A 12,770-nucleotide genomic window follows, 5' to 3' on the forward strand; every position below is an offset into this window, starting at 1 on the left:
AATAACATACATTATTACATCATATTATAAGTACCAATCCCACAATCATTATTTAAGCCTTAAGGCAATGCTTCTGATGAAACAATTTAAAACAAACAGTAATAACTATGATAATTACTCAGACTAACGGAGGTAATGAATGTTGATTCTTAATATCATTCTGACTAGTATTCATTTAGATAAAATAATATATGAAATATTCAGACAAAGTTACATTAAATTAACGTCAACAAAGTCAGAGGGATGACGACGCATAGGGGGACCATGAATCTGGAGGCTGGATGGAATAGAAAAGAACCTCCAGATTCTTGGTGTATTCAACTAGCGTTCCAGGACAAAGGAGAAGAGATTTGTGAGCCATAGAGATGAAAAGACGCCGTAATCTGCATAACGCCTATTTATTTTCCACATCGCATTTGAATTTCTGACGTAAACCACTTAGGATATAATATGTACTCTGGTAGATGAATGAAGGAAACAGAAGTTAAGACTATAGTATAGAAATTAATAGCAAAAAATATCGGATGTTGCGTTTACTTCAGTTTTTTCATAATATAAAAAGGTCCAATCAGTAGTATTTAGAGAATTGTACAACATCAAAGAGTAGAAAAATTCCATTGTGGATTATACCGTTTCAATGGGGAAATTGACACACTATTTCTGTGTGACGAATGCTTAAAAAAATAGATATGTACAAGTAGGCATTTTCAGGAATGAGAAGCTCGACGCACTCGCTGACTAACATTAGACAGCACCAAGTCTAGTCAGTGTACGATCAGAAATATTTTTTACAGAAGATTACATAAATAATTAATAAAACTGGTATAATCAGATTCAATTATACCAGTAGAACACAAATTAATTCATTAAAAAACCAAAAATGACAAGTTTGGACCAAAATCTAATTTTCAATTGTGTGAAAATAAAATGCGTGATCGCTGAGCTACCAGGATGAAAATATACAATAGCCATGTGTAATAAAGAAAAGTTTAAATTCATTTTTAACTAAAGTAAATTCAAGATTACTTTCATTCAAATTTGATAGTGGATAATGTTAATCCATTTTTAATTGCTACTATAACCTCCCCTCCACCTCATCAAACATTTCCCCTCAAACACCCTCCCTAATGGTTTAATTGAATTTTAAAAACTAACAAACACTGTCTACACATTGTAGTTTTAGTTTAATGAAAACAAATGCGTTTGACTGACAAAGTATAGTATGCACTATTTATGTCAGATCTTAACAGTCTACCTCCACCCTTTGCCACTGGAATATTTATGAGAGCACTGATTCATGGTGACTAGTCACCCTTTGCCACTGATATGAATGCATTGCTTTAATTTAAAACAAAAATAGCTTATAAAATATTACTATTCATATAATGTGATCATAATATATTTGAACCTTTAAAATAGATTTAAAACACCAAAACTTCAAATATATTTGTATTAAAATAACAATAATATACTCTGTCAAGAATCTATACAGAATATCTTTTAAATTAAAATAATATTACTTTTAAAATATTGGACAATGGTTTATTATAGTAACCTGTGATATTAATAATAATACATACAGCTAGCGTGCTTGAAAAAATATATTTTAAGATTAGATTGTAAAGATTAAAAAAGTGTTTTAAACATCCTAAAGAAAACTTTCTAAATATAATGGTAAAAATAAAGCTGAAAAACCAGTTACTAACACTAATGATTAAATTAACATTAAGTAATTTTGCAATGTAGATTCATAACGCCCGCTTTAGTCAAAAACTGCAAGCCTTTCAACACAACGATAAGCGGCACATATTTTGCATATTGAGTTAAGTAAGAAACAATAATAACTGGATCCCTGTGAACGTTTTAATGTATTGAAAAGGTTTATCCTTCTCTCCTAGATGATGCTGTAAGGTTTTGAAAACAGAACAAAGATGGCGGATGTTAGTGGTGTGAGCTTGGCATCTAGTGATATAAATCAATTAAATAAAGGCAGAAAAAGGAAGATTCTGTGAAGTCTAGAAGTATATAAGTCTATGTTTTCTATATTAATAATATAATCAATAAATAAAAAATATTTGATTAAACATTTTTCTTCATTCCTAAATTTATTGAAATGTGCCCTTTTCGTTGTTCGGGGGTGCCTTCAATTTTAGAGTCACTGAATGAGTCGATTCCATAGATTACTAAATGTACAAATATATATTCAAGATTAACCCTGAGAGAGAGATTAAATTAATTTGTCTATGGCTAACAATTCAACTACTTACAACACTAAAAACATTGTGGAATTATCATCAAGTTCATATTAGTCCCTTTAGTTATCTACAGCAGTGTTTCTCAACCATTTTACACTTGCGAACTACTGAAAATAGGAGAAAAGTTTTGCGGTCCGCTAACGCAGAAATAAAATATATTATGGCTCGTAAAAGAAAAAGATTTTTGTAAAATTTTAAAATTCAAGATAAAAAAAAAAGTAATTTTGTTTATTTTTTTTTTAAATATTATAGAATAAAACATACACAAAAAAATATTATATAAAAATTCTATGGGTAATTAAAATAATAAGAAGTCAATCGCTAAATAGATGTTTAATAATAAAAATTCTGGATTGCTTGAAATTGTTAAATGGTTTCAGCGGTTTGAAACAACTATATTGCAAGTGAAATGTCTGATCGTGATAAATTTCGTTATGTAAACCTGTTAATCTATTTTAAGAACAAAAACTCAATACACAAACACGGGTTTTGAAGATTTTATTGGAATTATTAGCATTGGATGGCAAAAATTCACGAACCACCAGAAAATTTCTGCAGACCACCGGTTGAGAAACAAAGCTACAGCACAATTTGATCATATCACAAGAGTAACAGAATTGATTTAAATGTTATCTTAAAAATTGTTAAAGGAAAAATTTAAACCGTATTTCAGTTAACATTTGATAAATGTAATACGACAACATTGTATAGAATCTTTCAAAGATGGCAGCGGTTTTTTGGAAGACGTTGTTTGCTTTTTTGTATTGGTCATTGTTGACAGAAATCAAGCAACATTTTGCCATTACGGTGAAACCACACATTTGTTCCTGCGTACCAAGAGCGAACTCGATGCTTCGAATCAGATCGTTTGTCTTGAGAACTAAAAGCGTCTGACGATCCATGTCCTCTAGACAAGATGCGATATCACTCATCACATCGGGCAGTTGCGATTGGAATTGGTTTTTCTGAAAGGATACAAGAGAAAATATTAGATTTTTGTAACATATAAAGTCTAATTATCAGCAATCTGTAGCTGAAGCAGCTGTAAAGCAGGGGCGAAGGGTGGAGGTAGGCTGTTAAGATCCAACATAAATAGTGCACAATAAACTTTGTCAGTCATATGTATTTGTTTTCATTGAACTAACCCTGCAATTTACAGATTGTGTTGGTTAGTTTTTTAAAATTCAATTAAAAACACTGCGAAAACCAAACCATAATAGATAATAGTCAAAAAATTATCGTAAAATCTATAAAATAATATCTAAAACTATGCCATTAAATCATACATAATTTTGGATATTTTATAGATAGAATAATATATTTTATCTGCTATGGTTTGGTAATTGCAGGGCTTAACGAATTTTAAGAAACTAACCAACAACATGATAATATGTACTCTTAATTCATCATAAGCATATACATCTACAAGCATGAATGAAAAAGTGTGTACTATTTTGTCGAATCGCCCATAATATACCAAAACTATTATAGTTTAGTTTAGGCAAGGTTTAATTGATTTTTAAAAACTAACCAACACCATCTGTAAATTGTAGTCTTAGTTCAATAAAAATAAACACAAATGACTGACCAAGTTTAATATGCACTATTTATGTCGGATCTTAACAGCCTACCTCCAACATTCGACACTCATGTAAAGAATAGCCTAATCTAACCATACCATGATTCTATATTTAAATAATAATATTACTTTTTTTAATTAGCGGCTCTACAATCCGATGTGGAATATGGGCCGCCTCACGAATAGGTTTCGTAACAGATTTTTGTTTTTTACGAGAAATGGATGTTAGCCACTTGCTCAATGTAGTAGGTCCATGCTCTGGGTTCAAATACACATCCAAAAAACAACATGTGAATTCTCCAGACCCAATATTTGGACTCGGATCCAAGACCTAGTAAATCTAACTGATTCAAAATAAATAATAATGATATCATTATCGGTTGATGTTAATAATATATTCAAATGAATTGAAATGTTGGGAGTATTTATCATATTTCCTCGGAGGTTTGGTATCAAACAATCCAAGATTTAATGGCACTGCCTAGGCCAGGAATGGCAAACCTAAGGCACGCGTGCCACCAGTGAAGATGATTTTGCATGGCACGCGAATGTTTCATTTTGTAGAGAAAAGAAATATTACTATTTTATATTAAGTATATTTAAAAAAATAGTTTTTTTATGAAAAAGTTTTATAAATACTTGTACGTATATAATATAATATAAAAAAAAATAATAACGACATAGCCATGCGTATTTTCTTCATATGTTTTCATTATATGTTTAGGTACCAATCGATGCACAAACGGAAACGATGAAATTCATGCATAAATAATGACAAATCGCATTGTATAAAAAATTGCAGGCAAATCATTATGTTTAATGTAATCATACGATTGCATAGGTGTCTTTAAGATTGAAAAATATACAATCAACAAACTTTATGAAATCAATTATCGCCAGTCATACCAATATAATAACTGCTTGTTATTATTTTACCTCAAATCTCTAAAAATGGAAAACTGCTCCGTGATGGACAATATAATATGAAAGAAGAGTGGTTTAAATGCTTCCACGATCACTTTGAGTAATTTTAAAACAAGGAAAAAAATATTCAATGAATGAAAAATATGCCTTCGGCTAGAAATACGGTGAAAGATAGAATATCAATAACTCAATTGTAATTTTAATAGAATTTTTTTATAAAACTTAAAAAAAAAATTTCGCCTTAAAAATTTGCTTTGCACGATACGCATTGTTGAAAAATATTATTTGGGAAATTTTGGCACGCCTACATAAAAAGGTTCGCCATCGCTGGCCTAGGTTGTATGTAGATCAGCGGCGGCTGGTCTAACATCATGCAAGTACACTTCACTGCTTGCATTGCTGTGAAACATCGTTCAACATCGTAAATCATATTTTTTCTTCATAGGTTTTTAATATTATCGCTCACTTATTGTAATGCAAACCATAAACCGATGTGCCAATATTGCCAATCGGCGATAATACAGGCACTATGCACCGTATACGTCATCCTCACTGAAATCGTTTGCGCCCCAGCAATATATTTTGTTTACTTAAAATGAACCCAAAGCTTAGTATTAACGAAAGCCATTATAAAACAACTTAAACCGTGCTAATCGTTTACGCCAGGGTAAAATGACATCATATTGTTCTGAGTAGAGAGCAATTACAGATTTGAATTATGGTTTGTTATTATAGACGCTGCGCTGCGACTTACTGTTCACGCTCAAATTATGTTTAGTATCATGTTTAGCAATCTCGTATGTAAAATGCCTGTTAAACTAAATACAATAGAATTTATTATTTTCTAAATTTAAAATGGGTAAGAAATATAATACAATATCGTTAAGATTATTTTGATTTATGTGTACTGCAAATTAAATCAGTGATGATAAAAATAATTTTCGTACCTACCGCATTTCTGTAAAATTAATATTTCATTATCCTGTGTGTTGACTAAACGCGAAATGATGTCGGTTATTTATAATAGGTATAGACAATTATTAATTCATGAATTCTAGTGATAACCTAATAAATCTTAATACTATTTCACAAAGTGCAGTTTCATAATAATCATTATTCATACAGTGTACAAATTGCTAAAGATAATGTACTTATATAGAATAAGATGGCTTACGTTAAAAGTAAGAGGTATTTATCTACTATAAGAGATGCAATCGTTTCTTAAAACTAATCCAATAAAGATTTAAGTATTATTAAAAATATAAAATATACAGGTAATTTCCCAAATGTCAATAACGTTTTGTCAAATCAAAAATAACGCCGAATTGATTTAATTTTTCAGTAAGGTAAGTTTCCAGCGCACCCTCAAAAATTACAATCCAAAAAATCACCGGCCGCCACTGATGTAGATAGGTATTAACTTAGAATTATTGTGCAATTACGTGGTTAAAATTCAACCCACATGTCCCCATGTCCTTTATTTTGGATAGTTGGATATTTTATCCTTTCCAGATAGGAGCTTCCATTCCAGGACAATCCCAGCTTAATCGGGGCGGTTAGAAATTCTAGAGTAACAGTGTATTTTTCCTATAGAAAATGCTTAGAAAACTTCTTTTCGGTGTTTATTACACATATTATATCTACTTAAAAATAAGGTGTTATCAAAACAAAGAAAATGATAATATTTCCTACTTCTTCTTGTCCGGGTTTTGTACGGTCGATTCCTTTGATGATGGTATTCCATGGCCTTCCTGTCACCATGCAAGCAAACAGCCCATAGAGATCGCCTTTGATGCCGAGTTTAGTCGCATAAACCCTCATCGTTTTCCGGTCTCTGTTGATAATACTCAACCAGAATTGGGAATAATTGTATCGGAATTCATCAGTCAGTTCCTACAAACAAATAAATAATAATCATAAAGATTACATAATGAATTTATATCTGATAAAATTGCAAAATGATTATCTTTTAAAAAAAAGTTTAAGTTTACTTAGTGATAATTCAAACAGATTAAAAAAAATATGGCACAGCAGATAGTGACCAACTTCTCACTGACTCCGATAGTACTCTAAATCAAAGCTATTACAGCCTTGCAGACCTATTCCAGCCACGTAACTCCATAACACCCAATAACACTGTCTGATTATATTTCCGAAATTCAAGATAACACTAATATGTTATAGATGTATTCTGTGTGGAAAATGGTTATCTAAAAGGTGAATCTTTGAGTTGGTACAAGTGGTTTGCCACTCATTCGAATTCGTGTACTTTGGACAAGGTCGTGGGATGTCGAGCTTGCATAGTATGCTATCGCTAAAACATCACAATATATAATGGCTCGAAGAGTTATCTAATTAACTTATTTAGCAGAAACGCTGCTAAAAGTTTTATTTTTAACATTTTATACGAAACGCATAGAATACAATACAACATTTTTATCACAATTTTGGAGTTGAGAGTTATATTGGAATAGGTCTTGTGGGTGATGTGTATAATTGATGCATATCAGTGTTCAATAAGGTAGAAAATATATTATAATCAACTTACCGCATATAACCCATGATCCAACAAAAAGACGCTAACATCTTTGTCACCAGGATTTTTTTTTACCAATATATTTCCTGGGTGAGGATCGCTGTGGACGAACCCATTCACAAATATCATATGAGAATACAAATCGCCTAACTTTCTGGAAAGGTCGTAAGGATTAATCTTATTGGCCTAGAATATAAATAAAAACACAAGACATAAATTAAACAGAATCATTGCAAATATTTATTTTATATTTTATAAGCAATTACACATTGAATTCATTAAATTGGAACTTCATAAATCATATTATATTATGTAGATTGTTAATAATATATAATATTGTAAAAATTTTGATTCATTATAAGGGTCAAAGGGTATCCATAAAACATTATCAGATTATGTAGGTACTATTTCTTTCCAAAGGCCAGCCAGATACATAATTATAATAAGATATTGAATAGCTAGAATCATGGGATTTGGGGAATAGTTTTTACATGTTTCTTTTGACAAACAAGACTATTTTTATTGAGAGACTGTTTTAAAATAAAAAATCCTATGGAAATTGAGATTAGAGTCTCAGAGTTCAGTCAGTAATTCAATAATAAATTGTACATCGCACTGGGCATGTAAACATGCTCTAAATACATTTTAACAAAATCTGTGAAAAAATAATTGTGACAGAGTGACAACGGGTATTAAAAATACAGAAAATCATATGACGTTGTTTATGAAAGATTCCTTAGAATAATGTACTTGTTTAAGTAAAGCTGGAATAATTTAATACTGGCTAAGCTGGCTCGCACATCAAAACTTGTCTCGTCTGTAACGTGTCGAATACGTCAATGTGACATTATTCACAAAACACACGTTGCCAAATGGAGCTCCGCAGATTGGTTGAATGCGACTTTTTAGTTTGAAAATGAATATCTAGTGCTGCTATCAACAAATCACATGCGTCTCGGGCTGCGAGTCGAAGCCGCCATAACGCATACGAACACCTACGAATTGGTCATTCCTATACCGGCTCGCCGGTCGCCGCATCCAAATATCTATACATTTTGAGAGGTTACGTCCGATTGTCGCTAGGTAGATGTGCCCGGTCTTCATATGCAACATCAGATTGACGTTCCTAGAAGGTTTGATTTATGGCTGTGCGGCAGACGAGGCGAGTTTAGATGTGAGAGCCGGCTTAGTTCTATTTATTACCTTAATATATTCATAATCATTAACTTGTCCACCGTCCACGTATTCCATGACCAGGATCCTTTTAGAGGTATGCTCCCAGAATATCTTGGGGACCTTTAACCAAGTATAGTCCTTGAACATCAGAGCTAGTTTTTCAGCATTGTGACCTTCCTGTTCAAAATCTAACTCGCGGTATATGTTCTTCTTTGTTTCGTCAACCAACCACTGCATTTGAAAGTCAGGGAAAACCCACGACATTATTTTGACGGTTCCCTCCATGATCTTGAGATCGACGTTGACGTTTCCTCTGACAAAATAGTGCTGCACTTTTACAGCGACGGGGGTGCCATCTTTCAACTTTGCTTTGTGGACTTGGGCCAAAGATGCCGTGCCGAGAGGAGTCGGTTCAAAATCATCGAAGATTTCTGAAGCCTATAAAGAATTAATTGAAACATTAATTATGTTAGTTATTTTATTTTTTTATTTTATCAACTATTTCCACAATTTATCCCCATAACAAGTTTCTTCTGACGATTGGTTATGATACAATAATATAAATAGCATTTTTTATTGAATAGGAATGATAGGACATCAAGATAAATAATATATGAAACTAATCCCAAATTCTTATAAATCTTGCAATTTTTTAAGAATGGAAGACATTTAGCCATATGATACACCCCTGTTACAGGCGGGCTTCTCCCGGTGTAAAATAATCATTTAGTAGCTATAAGTCGAAACGTAACCCTGACCTCTAGAAACGGCTTCATAAAACATCTAATCTGATTCCTTGCTCAACCACGTAAGTATTTTTTATTCATAAGTAAAGGCCTTCGTCCGGTGTGTGAAAATCACATACTGGGCGGAGGTGTAATTAAGATAGATTTAATTTGATTTAAAAGTTTAAATGATGATGGATGAGAGAGATAATTTTAAGACTAAATATAAGTATTCATATATAATAAATTTTGCCGCGCTTGCCGGCAACGTTAAAATTTCCACGCGCCTGCGCCAGGGTGGTCTTCGTGATTCGTCAAATCAAAAGCATCACGCGATAAAATTTGGCCAATCACGAGAGTCCTTTTTGCTGGACGGCGTGGGTACGGGGAATTTGAAAAAGAAAAAGAAAGTTAGTAAGCGTCCTTTGTAAACCGTGTATGGACCTGCGTAACTAATTGTAAAAACAAAATATGTAATGGACTATAAAGTAACGTTGTCCAACCAAATATTAAAATATATAACGCTAAGACCGCACGAGAAAGACTTAGTGTTAAATCCTTTTTTTATCTTTTTTTTGTGAATCCGGGGTTCGATGGACACCTGAGCTAGCCGCTGGAACCCCGGGCATCTCACATATACAGGCGGCCTTCGACTTTCGTACAATTCACTACTTCGTATGTTTCTCAAAGTTTAGATTTTTGTTGATAATGCAAAAACTATGCACTTCCATACGGTTGCAATCGATAAAGAAACAGTATGTTATAGAACTCTTTATCAAGAAAAGAAAAAAAAGTGTGGTATTCAACTATCTCTTGATTAGTTTATAAAGAAAACACTCGATTGCTAATATGCCTCGTTAACTTTATTATACCCATTGATAAATAAATATTTTGAAGTACACTTTTTGATGTTTTTTTCTACATTGCTCTACTTTCGTACATTCAACATTCGTACACATTTTCAGGAGCCAATTAATTATGTACGAAAGTCTAGGGCCGCCTGTAGAAGGCTCTTCTTCAAAAGATTTTCATGACTTTAACTTGACCTAAAGATGAATAGACTATGTAGAAAAGACAGCATCCAGAAACTAAAGCTGTAAAGGGTGCTTACAGCAAACCAATGGAAATGATGATGTTTCTTACAGACGGCTAAGATCTACAGTATATTGGGTAAAAATACAGTACTCCATAAAGTCAAAAAAATACTAGATAAATGGCCCGTAATTCTCATTTTTTAATGCATGAATCAAAGTAGACATGGCATAATAATGCTAGACCAATTATTTATACTGAGTATGACATTTAAAAAATATTATTATACAATTGTTTTCAATGAAAATTAAACACGCTGACAGAAGCAAGTACAACAATGGCCAGTGGCAGTAGGTTGCTTTTCCATAAACAATCTTGTGCCAGTGACCTAACATAAAATGCCTGTACAATGATGTACTAGCACCAATAGTGTGTAAATTCAACTATCGCGATAATAACTGTATGCTGACTGTATAGCCAATCTCATTTTTCAAGCGTAAGCAAGACACGTTGTTGTCATTTTATGGTGCTATTTGTGATAAATTGTAAACCTCAAAATGCTTTGCGCGGTGTAGTTTGTATTTTTTCCAGCAGGTTCGCCACTATCGTTCTACTGTGCAGGTGCAGATATCGCACAAATTCCAACTGTAGCGTGAAAACTCAGAAGCTTCTGAACATTTTTGATCCATGCATGCATGCAATTTTACAACTTGCACGATAATACATGTTTACACGTGTATTTTCTTGTTATGGCCACAACAATACGTACTGTCAGCAGTAAATCCATGCGCGTGTAAACGGGTTATAATAGCGCTTGTACACATGCATGGATTTACTGGCAACATAAACGTGTAAATTAAAATATCGTGACAATAACTGTTTACACACAAAAGTGCTAACTGTTTCGCTGATCTCATTTTTCAGGTGTGATTGAACGTGTCTGTTGTCGTTGTGTGGTGCTATTTGACAGGTTGTGAAAATTGATAAATGTCAAAATACGTGGTGTACTTTGTACGTACTTTTTCAGTCAGGCTCGCTACTATCGATTTACTGCGCATACACAGATATTGTGCAAGTTGCAACTATTGGGAGAAAATTCAGAAGCTGTTGAACTTTTTTGATCTACACATGCAGTCTTGTAACTTGCTCTATAATACGTGTTTACACTTAGATTTTATGATAATCGCCGCGATAATACAATATGTTGCCGGCAGTAAATTCATGCATGTGTAAACGGGCTATTACCTATTGAAAAAACCCAGAAACAAATGAAAACATTTTTCATTTGTTTCTGGGTTGCAGTGGATTGTGTCATGTTTTAGATCTCAATGATTAGAAGATGGAAATGGATAAGTTCCGGTGACCGTCATTGTCTCATTTGGTTCTGTCATCAATTTGGTTGACAAAGATTTCTTTTTAATTAGGTATTGTTTATTGCATCATATTGCATACACTGGTGTGGTTAACATGTTCATTGTGATTTCTACATTTAAAAATGTGAATTACAGGCTGTTTTTCAAGATTTTTTGATGATATGGTGTACGATATTTTTACTGCAGTACTGACAACAATTATGAATATTTTGGTGCTTCGATAATACTTATATTATGTGGATGAAACAAACCTCTTTCTTCAAATCCTGTTTGATAACTTTGTACAGCATTCGAACAGTATTCGAAGGCGCATCTTTGTGCAATATCCTCATTGTATGAACATACTCAACAGGCAAAAGATAGTCCAAGGCGCCAATGTGCTGGCCTACCTTTATATACACTCCTTTATTAGTTTTACACAAGTCCAAGAGTTTTTCGGCTGCTATTTTGTGAACTTGACTCTTCAGAGCTTTATATTCATCGGAAGACTTATCGAGACCTTTATTTAAAAGCTCTGTTTTATAGGTCCTACCGATGCTGAAAGCTGTCAAAGCTGTACGTCCAATTCTTACAATCGCAATTGAGTTAATCTCATAATCATTGCTGTGTAGACTGGCAAACCCACCAACTGCAGCAACCGTTAAAATTCCTCGCTTAAAATAAGTTCTAAACATTTTTTTCTTGCATAAAACATGAAAGAAAGTTGACAAATGCTTCGACCACCAATTCTCACTTATTTAATACCTTTTCACAATATTCCGAATTTCTTCGCTGCGATTTTAGACACGTTGATTAATAAAGAATACTATTAGAAAGTTGAATGACGGCGTTTCTTTTAGAATAACATTGTTTTCTCTTGATTATGTAAATATGACACAACTATGGTGAAACTTTCGAATATTTTGACAAGTTAAAACGTCAGAAGGCAGTGTCACTTTTTGACACTAGTTTTTGTCGTTTTTTTCGATGTAATCTTTTTACGGCTTAAAAAAATAGTTTATGCTGTATACAGCTGTCCAGATTTTTATTGAATAGTTAGGAATACTTCAATATTAACTTTATTTACGAATCCATAGAAAATGTATTTTAATACTGTATTTGTATTTTTTAATGGTTTACAAAATCATAATTTAAAACTGTTAATGAAAAATATTAAATGCTTTTTAGGAT

At 32.7% G+C, this 12,770-nt stretch overlaps 1 protein-coding gene across 1 annotated transcript; it reads right to left on the bottom strand.

The window, feature by feature from the left end:
• LOC147075831 (aarF domain-containing kinase 1-like) lies at positions 1 to 12,530 on the bottom strand. The gene is made up of 5 exons (XM_085941799.1): positions 11,852 to 12,530; positions 8,498 to 8,908; positions 7,307 to 7,480; positions 6,451 to 6,651; positions 1 to 3,220 (listed from the first exon to the last, which is right to left on the bottom strand). Exons 1-5 carry the CDS (start codon positions 12,272 to 12,274, stop codon positions 2,900 to 2,902), a joined length of 1,530 nt encoding a protein of 509 aa, XP_085797925.1. The 5' UTR covers positions 12,275 to 12,530; the 3' UTR covers positions 1 to 2,899.
• Positions 12,531 to 12,770: the final 240 nt, after the last annotated feature.

This window comes from Rhyacophila brunnea, unplaced genomic scaffold, assembly GCF_057557595.1.
Source record: "Rhyacophila brunnea isolate RB1 unplaced genomic scaffold, BYU_Rbru_1.0 scaffold_14, whole genome shotgun sequence".
Classification (NCBI taxonomy): Eukaryota; Metazoa; Arthropoda; class Insecta; order Trichoptera; family Rhyacophilidae; genus Rhyacophila; species Rhyacophila brunnea.

Excerpts from the sequence above, each read along its gene's own strand:
- LOC147075831 (XM_085941799.1), bottom strand. The coding sequence starts at position 12,274 with ATGTTTAGAACTTATTTTAAGCGAGGAATTTTAACGGTTGCTGCAGTT. Across the intron at positions 8,909-11,851 it reads AACAGGATTTGAAGAAAGAG|GCTTCAGAAATCTTCGATGA; the intron begins GTTTGTTTCATC and ends AATTCTTTATAG. Across the intron at positions 7,481-8,497 it reads ATGATTATGAATATATTAAG|GCCAATAAGATTAATCCTTA; the intron begins GTAATAAATAGA and ends TTTATATTCTAG.